The sequence below is a fragment of the Podarcis pityusensis genome (assembly GCF_964106645.2).
Source record: "Podarcis pityusensis genome assembly, chromosome: 8".
Classification (NCBI taxonomy): domain Eukaryota; kingdom Metazoa; phylum Chordata; class Lepidosauria; order Squamata; family Lacertidae; genus Podarcis; species Podarcis pityusensis.
In genome coordinates, this window is record NC_138033.1 from 5,263,991 (window position 1) to 5,277,282 (window position 13,292).

Genomic DNA, 13,292 nt, shown 5'->3' on the forward strand with positions numbered 1-13,292 from the left:
TAAGAGGAGACTCATTTTATTGCAACAGAACATTCCTTTATTCCCCTACCTGGGCGGCGGGGTGTGGGGAGTGCAGGAACACACCTGGCAGGCTCTGACAGCAGCACTGAGAACCTTGCCGCCCTCCCCCCTGCACTTCTGGGCAACTGACAGCCGAATGCAAGGATACATCCAAATTGCACATTAACTCATGTTTACAAAAAAAAGGTCTTTTTTAAAAAAAAAAAACTATCAACCATTACACCACAGCTCTTCTAGCTCCCCCCTCCCTAATTTAATCAATAAAAATTCATTTAAACCATTAGGAATCCCACACAGCTGCTGCCTTATCTGATTAACAGGTGCATGGGGGAGCACCACATCCCCTAAATCGTGCAGGTCGCATAATTCTCTCTGGGGCAGCTGGGGACACAGAAGGCACCTCAGAGCACAGGAAACGTCTCTGGGTTCCGTGCCAATCAGAAGCCAACAGAAGGGATACTCCAACTGGCAGTGCATGCTGGGATACAGAGTTTTCGGTCAAGTGCAAGAGTGGCCTGGGGCTACCTCGCAGGTCACCCTCCGCCCAGGAAGGCCCCTCAAGCATTTCCATCTCTACTGCCATTGCCCAAGACTCTTGGGCGTACCACATCGCAATGGCCTGTTTTCATTTTCCAAATATATATTGTGCGGAGGCCAGCTGGCATGGGCAGCATCCTATGAAACTCAGATGTGGGGCTCTAGCAGAGACGAAGAGCAGCAGGAGCCCAGAGGAGAGAGAGATGGCAGGCGGCTTGCATACCACCATCTCTCTGCGCAAAACAGGCCTGGCATTACTGCCCCTCCTGCTGCTGTAGGGCAGAAGCCTCTGAAAGGGGGAACCAGGCTCACAAGGAAGCTGCAGGGCAGGTGAGGCGGCAGATGGCTGCCCTGGATGCTGCCCTCCATCCAACACAGCAATGCGGGTGCCCATCGGGGTTGATGGAGAAGCAGAGCATGGAAAAACCAAGCCCACTGCAATTCTCACCGGAGTCTGGCTTCAGAATTAGCCAGGGTCCAGATCGTGCATCTGATTTGGCTCAACGAGGCCTGACTCTGGAAAAGAGACCTGGCCTTCTCTTCCCCTTTCCCAGCTGAGCAGTGTTGCTTCAGGAGGCTTGGGCAGGAGAGCCAGCCCAGTTTGGGACTCCTGACACATGAAACCATCTCCTGCCCCCACAAGAACCTCGTCTCACATGCCACAGCCAGGCCAGGAGAAATTCCTCTCCTGCTCAGAGGAGAGACAGAACCCAAAGAGGAGCCGACCAGAATTTTCCTCCTCCTCCTGGCAGGAGGCAAAACTCAGCACTGGGACCCCACTGGCTGACTGCGCGATCCCAGTGTCCAGCAAGAGGAAATTTCTGGTCAGCTGTTCAGTTGCTGTTCCTAGGATACAGAAAAGCGGCAGGTAAACGCTTGGGAAAAACGGAAAAGAAAGTGTGGGGTGGGGGTGGGGAAGGGATCTACTGAATCTTGCAAGATCTTTTACAGGGCCTTCAAGGCACCTACTTCCTAGGAGAGAGCAAGGACCTGCAGAGGGGAAATAACAGAGACAGAGAAAGGAGGGTTCAGTGCAACATGACCTCTTGCACCCGCTGGGAGCCCTCACCCCACCCCAGCAATGCTCCGTTGGGTGGGTGCCACCGCCAGCACTGGCAAGCCGCTGCCTTGAGGTGGGCCATGCAGCCAAACAAGACCCCCCAGTTCCGCTCCTGCCCCACAGACCTGTGGAAACAGCTGGAAGAACCGACGCCAAGTTTCCCAGAAGCCGTCCTCCGCCCGGAGGCCGCGCAAGAGCCCGTTTGTGTTGCAGACGGGGGAGAGGGGGCGCCGACTTCAAGCTGTCCAAAGAGGGTCTCCCACACGCATGCAGGCGAAGGGCGCGCCGGGGTGGGTGGGGGGCCCAGCTCACACCGCCTTCCTGCCCAACCGCTTAAAGACGCTGACGGTGCCCGTGTTGTCCATCTGGGCGCTGGGGCCCTCCGTGGTGCTGCTTACCTTCGCGCTGCCCAAAGTTCTCTTGATGGTGACTCGGAACTCGGACTCCGGCTTGCTCCTGGAGCTGGTGACCTGGCTGTCCTGGGCCTCGGCAGGCAGAGGGCGCTTGCCCAGTCTCTTGGCCATGCCGCCTTGCAGCGGGGGCGGCTCGGCCTTCTTCTCCTTCTTCTCCGCCAGGCTCTTGCTCCCGAGCCGCTGGAGGGCGGGGGCGGCTGTGGCCTTCGGCTGGGGCTCGGAGCTGGTGGCTTTGGCTTTGACCGTTGCCCCGGCGGCCTTGGCGCTCTCCTTGGGCCTGGAGGGCTTGAAGAATTTCTTCAGCACCCCAGCGTACTGCAAGACGGAGCTGTCATCGTCGCTCTCCACTGCTTTGTCCTCCTCGGCCTCCTGCATGTCCCCCAGGCGGCTGAAGACTCCCGTGGGCTGTGAAGACACCAGAGCGGCTCAATGAGGGTGGGGGTGGCAAGCACGGCAGAGTGGCTGGGAGCCCCACCCTCAGGCCCTTTGCTAGGCTCTGCAAAAGGGCTACAAGTGGCTCCCAAGATGGGCAGCTCACCCCCTGGGAGGTTGATAGAATTGTCCGGGGGGGGGGCACTAAGAGGCATGGGGGCAGCAGAGGAGCTCTGAAGGCGGTGATTTAAGACTCCTGCTAGGTGGCTTTAAAGCAGACCGTGGGAAACTGGCATCACTTTGTCAAGGCTGTCCATCACAGGAGGAAATTACTCAACAGTTGAAGCAGTTACTAAATGTGCTAAATGACTACCAGACTTTGAAAAGCTGGTATCCTCATCCAGCTCATCCGTTTTGTTTTGAATTAATTCAACTATATAGTTTCAGATGGAATTTGAATAGATGTGCAACTGTTGCTTTTCCAATTTCATTGTGATTATCTCCCTTAGTGGGTCGTGGCAACAGCCCCGCCTGACCAAAGTGCCACCTCCCACATCAGAAGAGCTCTAGCGCCACCCTGAACGCCTTGGCTGGGCCAGGAAGTGGAAGTCCACCTCTACTCCCTCAACCATACATGTTTAATCTCAGCCTTGCCAACCGGCCCCCCTTTGTGGTATCCGAGGCAAGGGGAGCGGGGGAAGGTTCAAAAGAAGGTCCCACCCTTTTGCTCTCACCTTGCTTCCTGTGGTTGTGTCCACGCCGGTCTCTGCGCCCAGCCGGTCAAACACAGAGGTTCTCTGTAACCCTGTCAATAACAAGGGAGCAGTGGAAAGAAGCCACACAGAGTTAAAACAAGAGAAGGGCTTTTCAAAGGAGCAACAGGGGCCAAATGATTATTTCATAGCATGCAGATAAGAATGTGTTTCACCCAAAAAAGCTTTTGAAGCAGCAAACAAGATTAAATAATATATTTTTAATGCTGCTGTGCAGGACCCAAACTATTTCCAAATACTCCTTTCCCCAGCCTGATGGCATCAGTCTCTGGAAGCCACACCATACCAGAAGTCCTTGCCCCTGCAGGTTAGGCAACACTGCCCATAGTGCATAAGAAACAATTTTGCACCCCGGAGGCCTGCGTTCCCCCCCACCCACGCCAAGACTGCAAAACCTTTGCCAAGTGGCAATCTCGCAAGCGGCTGCACCTGTGTCTGTGATGGGGTGTTAGTTCTGGCCAGAGCACGCCAGTCATGTGGAACAAGGAAGCTGGACTTTGCAAAGTGTCACAATTAAAAACAAAATTAGGAAGAGCCAGGCATAAGCACCAGAAGAAAAACAAGGGCTGGCTGGGTAGCAGTAGCAGCAGCAGGCTGGCGACTGGGAGGGCAAAGCGAATTTTGGCTGCTGGCTGAACCTGCTTAAGTTTGCCTCTTTTATTTGGGCTGTGCTTCAACTCAGCACCTTCGTTTCACCTTGGTTCTGAATTTGCTCTTTAAGTGCAGGGTTTGATTTCATTCACCTAAGTACCGATATACTGTGCTCTTGCAAAATGTCAGGGCCACAAAGTACAGTAACAACAAGAAACCTCTGAAAGCCGTAGAGAGCCACCCCTTAAAGTGAACGGCTGGCCATTCAGGGAAATGTTAAGCAACTGCAAAAGCCGGCTGGCCATTATAAAAAGAAGCCTACAAGAGATTCCAGAAAGTTCAAAGTGAGGGTGCCTGCCGCATCTCTGCCAGAAGCGTGTTCCGCAGCACACTCAACACCAGTCTCGGAGTGGAGGCCAGCTGGGCCTTTGCACCGCAGTGGAAAATTAACAGTACTCCTCCGGATGAATTAAGGTGGCCACAGACCTGCCCCCATTTCCCAGCTTTAAAGGAAGCTGGCCGGCCTTCAGCCCCGCTCCCCAGGGGAAGTGGCCCAGGTACCTTTGGCTGCCTGCTGCTGCTGCTCCAGGATCTTCTTGGTCCTGGGGGTGGTTCCCTTGGGCATGTGGACAATGTACTTCCCTTCCATCTCTGCCGTGACGCGGCGGCGCTTCACTGGGAGCGTGGAGTTCTCGGCCTCCGGACTGCAGAGAGCTGTGGCAGCAGGAAGAGGATGGGAGAAAGGCCAGCTCACGCCTGCCTTGAGTCCAGAGGCCTCTGGCTGGGCAACTCAAGGATGGGCATTCAGAGCCAACAGCAATACCCATGGGGAAAATCTGGCCTCTAGTGGGGAGCAGAGAGCCATGCCTGACAGAACTAGGGCTGGAAGGATTTTGAAACAGATTTTTCTCCACATTTCCCCAAAGGCTTCAATTCTGCAGATTCCAAAAAACCTACCTGCTTTGGCATTCTTTCCTGCCATTTTATTGGAGACTGTGATGGAGATTTTGGAGGTGCTGGTGTCAGGTCTTCGGACCGGGGTGGAAGGTGGGGAGTCTCGGCTCAAGCTGTTTGCAATCATCCGGGTGGCAGCTGCAGGAATATGAAAGTTACACACCACTTTATGTGCCAAAATCCTTCAGCGGTTTTACGTATAACACAGAAAGATAGTGGGGGGGGGGGGAGGGGAGAGGGGATATACAAGGTTTAAAACCAAAAACACAGAGAAACACATCAGTAAAAGCAGAGAAGCCTTCAATAAAACATTCAGATAAATATCAATATATAATGAAGCTGTGTGATGGATCTTATAAGCTCAGGTTGTTGTTGTTTAGTCGTTTAGTTGTGTCCTACTCTTCATGACCCCCTGGACCAGATCATGCCAGACACTCCTGTCTTCCACTGCCTCCCGCAGTTTGGTCAAACTCATGCTGGTAGCTTCGAGAACACTGTCCCACCATCTCGTCCTCTGCCGTCCCCTTCTCCTTGTGCCCTCCATCTTTCCCAGCATCAGGGTCTTTTCCAGGGAGTCTTCTCTTCTCATGAGGTGGCCAAAGTCTTGGAGCCTCAGCTTCAGGATCTGTCCTTCCAGTGAGCACTCAGGGCTGATTTCCTTCAGAATGGATAGGTTTGATCTTCCTGCAGTCCATGGGACTCTCAAGAGTCTCCTCCAGCACCAGAATTCAAAAGCATCAATTCTTCGGCGATCAGCCTTCTTTATGGTCCAGCTCTCACTTCCATACATCACTACTAGGAAAACCATAACTTTAGCTATACGGAATGGCTGCTTAAATAGACGTGTCTTTAGGAGGGGTTTAAAACTGGCCACTGTTTCTGCCTTCCCAACACCATATGGAAGGCTTCTGCCCAGTGCCCATGTAGACGGGGCAAATGAGAGCCCAATAATAGCAGGAATGCCAGAGGGGTGGTTTAAAAGATACACCCTGCAATAGGATTTGGGGAGCTCTCAGATAAGGCTTTCTCCTCCTGGAAGAGGTGGGCATGAAATCCTCTCCCACTGCCTGAGTTTTTCCTGCAAAGTGAGACCCATGCCCACAGACAGACGTATTATGGGATGTCACTGCAGGGCAGCCAGGACATCAGCTGGAGCAGTTCAGCTGCAAGCAGGAGGCAGTGAAGCAGAAGCAGAGCGGCACATGAAGGTGGGGAAGGCAGGGGGTATCTAATTTTTTAATTTTAATTTAATTTGTTATTTTTATTTATTTTAAAATTATCATGCCTTTCCATAATGCGCGTATATTTAAAGCAACCAGCAACATGTAATTGAAAACAGGACTTGCAAGAGCTAACTGTTTGAAAATACATGAAAGAACAAAAATGTTTTTATTTGACATGAAAGGACAGCAGCTTGGCTGTAAGGGGAGCGGAAGCTTCATAGCTCAAAAGTTCCAGCTACAGCCATGATCAAAATACGCAGCCACACAGAATGGAGGAAGGGGTGTCCAAGGAAGGACCTGTACTGCCTAAGAAACATCACCCAAAAGACCCAGTGAACAATCTGAAAGGTCCAGGAGAACTACACTGCACGGACCAGTGGGGCTGATGTTGCTTGATGTGAAGAGACATTATTAGCATCCTGGGGTGGCTCAGGTGAGCTCAGAAAGGAGCAGCCAACTTCATGAGAGAAGAGTAGAGGCCTTGGCAGGGAGAGGGAGCAGGGAGAGACAGACAAGAGTCTGAGAGCGGAGGAAAGGCCTGGCCGCCTCCTCCATCTGCAGCCAGCCACTTGTGTTACTCACCACTGTTGGCATTCCGACGGAGTTCAGACTGCAGGGTGGGTTGGCTGGAAGCCACCGATTCTGTAGCAGCCTTGCACATTTCCTAGGGACAGAGGGAACACCACAATGCAATAGTGAGGGGCAGATTGAGATGGTTCCCCTAGCAAAGGCACGGTCTCCCCACAAATGCACCAGGTTCAGGCATGCCCCCCTTTGCAGGAAGGTAGCAGGAAGAGGAAAGCTATCCAGGCCTGAGATATGCCTCACACCAGGAGATTAAACTCCTGGATGCGGGAGCAAGGAGAGGAGTGGAGTGCTGCAGGTCTTCACCTACAGATCTGGCCTGGGAGTCATGCAGGGTGTTATGGGGCTTCCAGACCCTTAAGCAGGACTTTTACCATTCTCTGAACGCTCCGCTGGGCAGCTCAGGTCCTTTGCTTCACTTTCCGAGAGATATCAGCAAAGAGCACTGAAATCCTTGCACATCCCCTGACGGCAAGAGCCATTTGACAGTGGAACGATGTCCACCTGTCAGGGATACTAGAGTTGTGATCCCTGCACTGCAAGGGGTTGGACTAGATGACCCTCGGGGGTCCCTTCCAACTCTACAATTCTAGAATTCTCCCCTGCACTGGGCAAAAGCTATTGTGTAGCCCACACAATCACTGGTTGCTCATGACAGCCCCCTAGCTTGCAACCATAGCCTTCTAGGCTGAAGTTTTACTGCTGGATCCCACTCCACCAAAAGAATCTTGTAGACCAACGTTAAAAACTCACATACACAAGCCAGGTGCCAATGGCTCCTTAAACCAGGGCTACAGTTGCTAAGACAGAATGCCTAGTTGCCATTTTGGGGCCAGGTGGCTCAAAAGTCGTATTTCTCCATACGACTTATTGGTTTCCAAAATTTGTTTAGATTGTGCAAATAAAATATAATGGATAGAATTCTACGGGATGTGCTGCAAGTGCAGGGGTCGGCAACCTAAGGCCCATATGGGGGTCGTTTAACCGGCCCATGGACCCCCACCGCCCGCTCAGTCGGCTCCCGTGCATCGCGCTAAACCAGCACGGAGCAGAGCGGGGACCGCCTTACACAACACTGGCCAGCTTCCCTTTGGCCAATGGGAAGCTGCGCACGCCTCCTCCACGCCGGAAACTGCATTTGCGCATGCATGCGTGCACACACACTCTGGCTCACCGCAGGATCTGCGGGACCGTGAACCGGCCCAAGCCACATAAACTTTGCCAACCCCTGTGCTAGTGTGTGAAAACAGTCCAGGTCCAAGGATCCCCAGGCATGCACCTCCAGGTGGTGGAAACACCAGGCACCATCCTGGCGCTCGGGCATCTTCACTTGGGTGCAAGTGGCCAATAGGTAAAAGTAAAGAGACCCCTGACCATTAGGTCTAGGCTCATCTCACTTTATTGGCCGAGGGAGCCTGCATACAGCTTCCGGGTCATGTGGCCAGCATGACTAAGCCGCTTCTGGCGAACCAGAGCAGCACACGGAAACGCCGTTTACCTTCCCGCCGGAGCGGTACCTATTTATCTACTTGCACTTTGTCGTGCTTTTGAACTGCAAGGTTGGCAGAAGCAGGGACCGAGCAACGGGAGCTCACCCTGTCGTGGGGATTCGAACCGCCGACCTTCTGATCGGCAAGTCCTAGGCTCTGTGGTTTAACCCACAGCGCCACCTGCATCCCACAAAATGCACCTGGCACCTGGCGAATTTCAAACACTGTTGTATATCCAAAGATCCCACCCAGAATGCCAGAGGGTTACCAGCCAATGTCACAGCCATTTAATGCAAAGCATGTGGGAAGAAGAAAAAGAGTTTGGATTTGCTATCCCGCTTTATCACTACCCTAAGGAGTCTCAAAGCGGCTAACATTCTCCTTTCCCTTCCTCCCCCACAACAAACACCCTGTGAGGTGAGTGGGGCTGAGAGACTTCAGAGAAGTGTGACTAGCCCAAGGTCACCCAGCAGCTGCATGTGAAGGAGCGGGGAAGCGAACCCGGTTCCCCAGATTACGAGTCTATCGCTCTTAACCACTACACCAACTGGGAGAAATTGTTAGCCGCTTCCTGGGAGAACCCACCTGCCTGTACACGACTTTGGCATGTTTGAGGATGGCAATGATATCTCCGACGATGGTGATGCCCAGCTCGTTCATGATCTCCTTGTTGAGGTCCATCAGCATGTTCTTCTGGATCCTGCAGGGGACAAGGTCTGTGGTGGTGAGTCACATACCATACCCCAACTGTGCAATCTACAAGCACTCTGTGAACAGGGTGTGCAACAGACTGGCACAAGAAAATTCCTCCAGCCACCACTGGAAGGAATGGACAGAAAAACTCCCCATTGCAATGGGGAGCTGGCCATCTGCCTTTTTTTCCACAAGGCTTCAGAAATAATGACATTTCAGATATCCATTTGCTCCAATCCACTCACCCATACATAGATTTATAAAATTCGGGGAATTTAAACAAATGAAAGCAGGTCCCAATCTTAAGGGAAATCTGAGGGGGAAAGCCTGAAGGAACTGATGTTGCTGCTTCACACATGGGAGACAGAAAAGCATTCTGTAACATGAGGGCAATAGGAGGAAAAGCCCATATGAGAGTCACTGCCCTGCGGTATTCTGTAGAGTGTGGTACTGCAAGTGGAATTAAAAATACTTGGCCTTTGTTCCAAGAAACAAAGGATATATTGTTTTGTTTTTCTCAGAGAGGTAAACGTTTGAAAAATAATCTTGGGCCACATAATGCATGCTATTTGGTAATTTAAGATTTAAACAAGCCAATACGTCAGGCCGATGCAATGTTCCTGACCTAAACCACACTCCCACAAACTCCACGCAAGGGATCCTTTCAGCCATGTAACTCCTTTGTTTGGACCACGTCTCCTGGGAGGTTTAAAAAAAGCAGCCGGTGGCTTTAGCATCTGCCACTGAGCACAGATCCCCACCTCCCACCCCACATTGTATGGAAAGCAGGGCTGGCAGGTGTCCCCTACAGTGGGATCAATGAGACACTTTCTAGGGATCACAGATTCCCTTGCACGTGAGCTCCTGAAGCCCCCCTCTCCCAGACTGCAGCAAAAGCACAGGAAACAGAACAGTGAGATGCTCCACAGAGGCTCCATCTCTCAACAGCCTCACCTATTATCCACAAACATGACGGCGTAGTTGACAGCAGGCCCTGGGGGGATCCCAGCTTCTTTGAAGAACTGAATCCACTCTGATGTTGCTGAAAGACAGAGAAGATTATGTCAGAAGCATCCAGCACCTGAGCAAAGCGACAGGAGGGGAGAAAGTGCTCTTGTGCGTGGTTCCTGCTTGTAGGATTCCCAGAATGGGCATCTGGTCGGCCGCTGTGAAAACAGGGCGCTGGACCAAAGAGCCACTGTCCTGATACATCAGGCTATTCTTGTGCGCTTATCTCCCTGTTCTCTGTTTCACACCCCCCCCCCAAGCCGTCACTCCAGCGCCTCTTCCCAGCTGGCCTCAGACTTGCATTCTCCACATTTGCAGCTGCTGCCTCCCATCTGGGGTTCAGCCAGGCGCCTTGCACAGAACAAAGGGAGAGGCTCTTGGATTTGGCTGCCCTGCTTCTGCCGCTACCCCTTCCCTCCCTCCCTCCCTACCTCAAGCCCCTCTTGAGTTTGGCTTTGCTCTGGCTCCCTTCCAAAGACATACCGGGGTTAAAGGGGAGGGGGGATGTCAGGCCAACTTACCCATCATGACAGACACCATGGTGCCAAGCCAAGGGCAGTGACGCCCGGTCAGCCGGAGGAGACCTGCAGGGAAGGCAACACCCCAAGTGAAGCAGCTGAGGCCACCCAGTGGCATTCCAAGGGCAGGACTCAGGGAGCCAGAATAGGCAGCAGCAACACACACCCAGGACAGCCACCTTGGACCCACACCGGTGCCCTCCTGCCAGGGGTGCCAACGTGAAGAAAATATTGGGGGAGAGACAGGTCAGCTCCTCCCTGCACAACTGATGGCATGGCGAGGCTCACCCATACTAAAGTGGTACCTCGGGTTACATACGCTTCAGGTTACACACTCCGCTAACCCAGAAATAGTACCTCGGGTTAAGAACTTTGCTTCAGGATGAGAACAGAAATCGTGCTCCGGCGGCGCACCGGCAGGCCCCATTAGCTAAAGTGGTGCTTCAGGTTAAGAAGTTTCAGGTTAAGAATGGCCCTCCGGAACGAATTAAGTACTTAACCCGAGGTACCACTGTATTTGAATGGCAATGCCCATCAACTGGGGTGGGGCAGCCCCCTCAAATAATAATAATAATAATTTCATTTATACCCCGCCCATCTGGCTGGGTTTCCCCAGCCACTCTGGGCAGCTCCCAACAGAAAATAAAAAGCACAATACAAAGTCAAACATTCAAAAAGTTCCCTAAACAAATATCTCCTTGGGCGGGGAGAAGGGACCTCAGCCGCAGGGAGTCGAAGGGGGCTGGAGACGGCGGCGCAGGAGAGTCAGGGGCCGGGGAAAGAGGCAGTTTGACAGGGGAGGCCCCCGCCCCACTGGGGTCTCCTCGAGGGCCCTTTCAAGACAGCGGGGGGGGCGAGAGGATTCTTCTTCTTCTCCCCCCTCCCCTTGGAAGACGCCCCCTTTCTGGCTCCTCGGCCGGACTGCGCCTCTTGAGGGTCCGGGGGGGGAAAGGCCTCCCCCAGGCCCCTCTCTGCCCCCCCCACTCACGGGACGGGGAGAACTCCAACGGGCGCAGCTTCACTCTCGGGGAGTGGGCGGGGGGGGGGAGAAGTCTCCGGACCTCGCGCCCCTCCGTGGGGGGGTCGTGAGTGGGGGGTCCCTCCCCCCTCCTTCCCCTCCCCCTCTCCCTCTTTCCCCTCCCTCACCGGCCTCGGAGGCTCCTCTCGGCTCCCGGGTGACCGGCGGAAGAAGTCTCTCTCCCTCCCGCCCTCCTCGCGCTCGCTTCCGGCCCGGGAGGCCACAGAGACCGGAAGCCTCGCCCGCCCGCCTCTCCTAGAGGGGCTCGAAGGGGCTCGCCAGCGGCCCCTGGCGGCCGGAGGGAAGCGCGGCTTGCTTCTGTTTAGGGAAGATTTTCATGTTTTAATGTTTAATAGGTTATTGTATTTTAGTGTTTTGTTGGAAGCAGCCCAGAGTGGCTGGGGAAACCCAGCCAGATGGGCGGGGTATAAATAAATTATTATTATTATTATTATTATTATTATTATTATTATTATTTCGGTGCCGCTTCTGGGTGACTTCGCGTATCGGCGTCCTCCTCCTCCTCCTTGGAAAGCCAATTGGGCCTCCGTGGCTCTTCCTCCCGCAACCCCTCCCTCCCACAACAACAACCCTGCAGGGTAGGTCAGGCTGAGAGAAGAAGGCAGTCATTAGCCGCCAGTCACACCCAGGAATCGAACCTTCACCGGCCAGGTCCTGGTCCAGCCCTCCAGAAACCCCCCTCCCACCCCTTCTAAGTTTGGGCAATAATCCTATGACGATGCAATAGAGATCACGAGGGACGCGCTGCAACGACAGGTGCAGATCTCCAGGTGTTGCTTTCCCGTTAGATGTGCCAATTTTCAAGCACTCTGAAGTCAGCACCGCCAGGGGGTTGGACTAGATGACCCCCGGGGACCCCTTCCGACTCTGTGATTTGATGAGCGACTTAAGGCGTGCTTTGAGCGTGAAGTTCCATTTTGTAGAGAACAGGACTTGCACCCTGTTCCCTTGCCTTTTCAGCAAGCCTCCTCAAAGTTTTGCTCTGCAGCACCCAGTGGCTCCAATTTAGGGCGCTGGAGGCTGCAGGAGGAGGATCCGACCCCCAGACCACTACTGTACACCACCAGCTTAAGCCCCCCCCCCATCCTAATCTAATACGTTTCCCATCCTAATACGTTTCCGAGCACAATTCAAAGTGTTGGTGCTGACCTTTAAAGCCCTAAATGGCCTCGGCCCAGTATACCTGAAGGAGCATCTCAACCCCCATCGTTCTGCCTGGACATTGAGGTCCAGCTCCGAGGGCCTTCTGGCAGTTCCCTCCCTGCGAGAAGCCAAGTTACAGGGAACCAGGCAGAGGGCCTTCTTGGTGGTGGCACCCGCCCTGTGGAACACCCTCCCACCAGATGTCAAAGAGAAGAACAACTACCAGACTTTTACACGACATCTGAAGGCAGCCCTGTTTAGGGAAGCTTTTAATGTTTAACAGACCACTGTATTTTAATGTTTTGTTGGAAGCCGCCCAGAGTGGCTGGGGAGGCCCAGCCAGATGGGCGGGATATAAATAATAATAATAATAATAAAAATAAATTATTATTAATTATTATTATTATTATTATTATTATTACTATTATTATTATTATTATTATTATTATTATTATTATTATCTGCAACAGGGGTGGGAGTGCATTGCGTTGAGGTGAAGAGAGCACCTCTCTCAACTCCCCCTGGCCATGCGATACAGTACAGTGGTACCTCGGGTTACAGATGCTTCAGGTTACAGACTCCGCTAACCCAGAAATACTACCTCAGGTTAAGAACTTTGCTTCAGGATGAGAACAGAAATTGTGCTCCAGCGGCATGGCAGCAGCAGGAGGCCCCATTAGCTAAAGTGGTGCTTCAGGTTAAAAACAGTTTCAGGTTAAGAATGGACCTCCGGAACAAATTAAGTACTTAACCCGAGGTACCACTGTATAGGGGAAATTACTACCGCAGGAAGCATTCGCAGCAGATCACGCAAAAGATATTCTTCTTCTTCATGAGCACAACGGCGGCAGCATTGTGTGTGCCCTCTGCCT

The 13,292-nt window shown here is 52.9% G+C and overlaps 1 protein-coding gene across 3 annotated transcripts; it reads right to left on the reverse strand.

The window, feature by feature from the left end:
- LOC308482977 (uncharacterized protein C19orf47) lies at positions 1-11,474 on the reverse strand. 3 transcript variants are annotated; one of them, XM_081016501.1, is made up of 10 exons: positions 11,385-11,474; positions 10,242-10,304; positions 9,667-9,754; positions 8,605-8,719; positions 6,527-6,608; positions 4,725-4,859; positions 4,329-4,481; positions 3,138-3,208; positions 2,017-2,436; positions 1-1,548 (listed from the first exon to the last, which is right to left on the reverse strand). In XM_081016501.1, the coding sequence occupies exons 2-10, from the start codon at positions 10,258-10,260 to the stop codon at positions 1,531-1,533; spliced, it is 1,101 nt and encodes a 366-aa protein (XP_080872627.1). In that variant the 5' UTR covers positions 10,261-10,304; positions 11,385-11,474; the 3' UTR covers positions 1-1,530. The 3 variants fall into 3 exon arrangements, with proteins under 3 accessions (XP_080872627.1, XP_080872626.1, XP_080872628.1); XM_081016500.1 differs by having other exon boundaries at positions 1-2,436; XM_081016502.1 differs by lacking the exon at positions 4,329-4,481 and having other exon boundaries at positions 1-2,436.
- Positions 11,475-13,292: the final 1,818 nt, after the last annotated feature.

What these genes read in the sequence shown, in the direction of transcription:
- LOC308482977 (XM_081016500.1), bottom strand. An exon ending in GTCATGTTTGTGGATAATAG is followed by an intron (nt 8,720 to 9,666) that starts GTGAGGCTGTTG and finishes TGTCCCCTGCAG; the next exon opens with GATCCAGAAGAACATGCTGA. An exon ending in CCGTCGGAATGCCAACAGTG is followed by an intron (nt 4,860 to 6,526) that starts GTGAGTAACACA and finishes ATATTCCTGCAG; the next exon opens with CTGCCACCCGGATGATTGCA.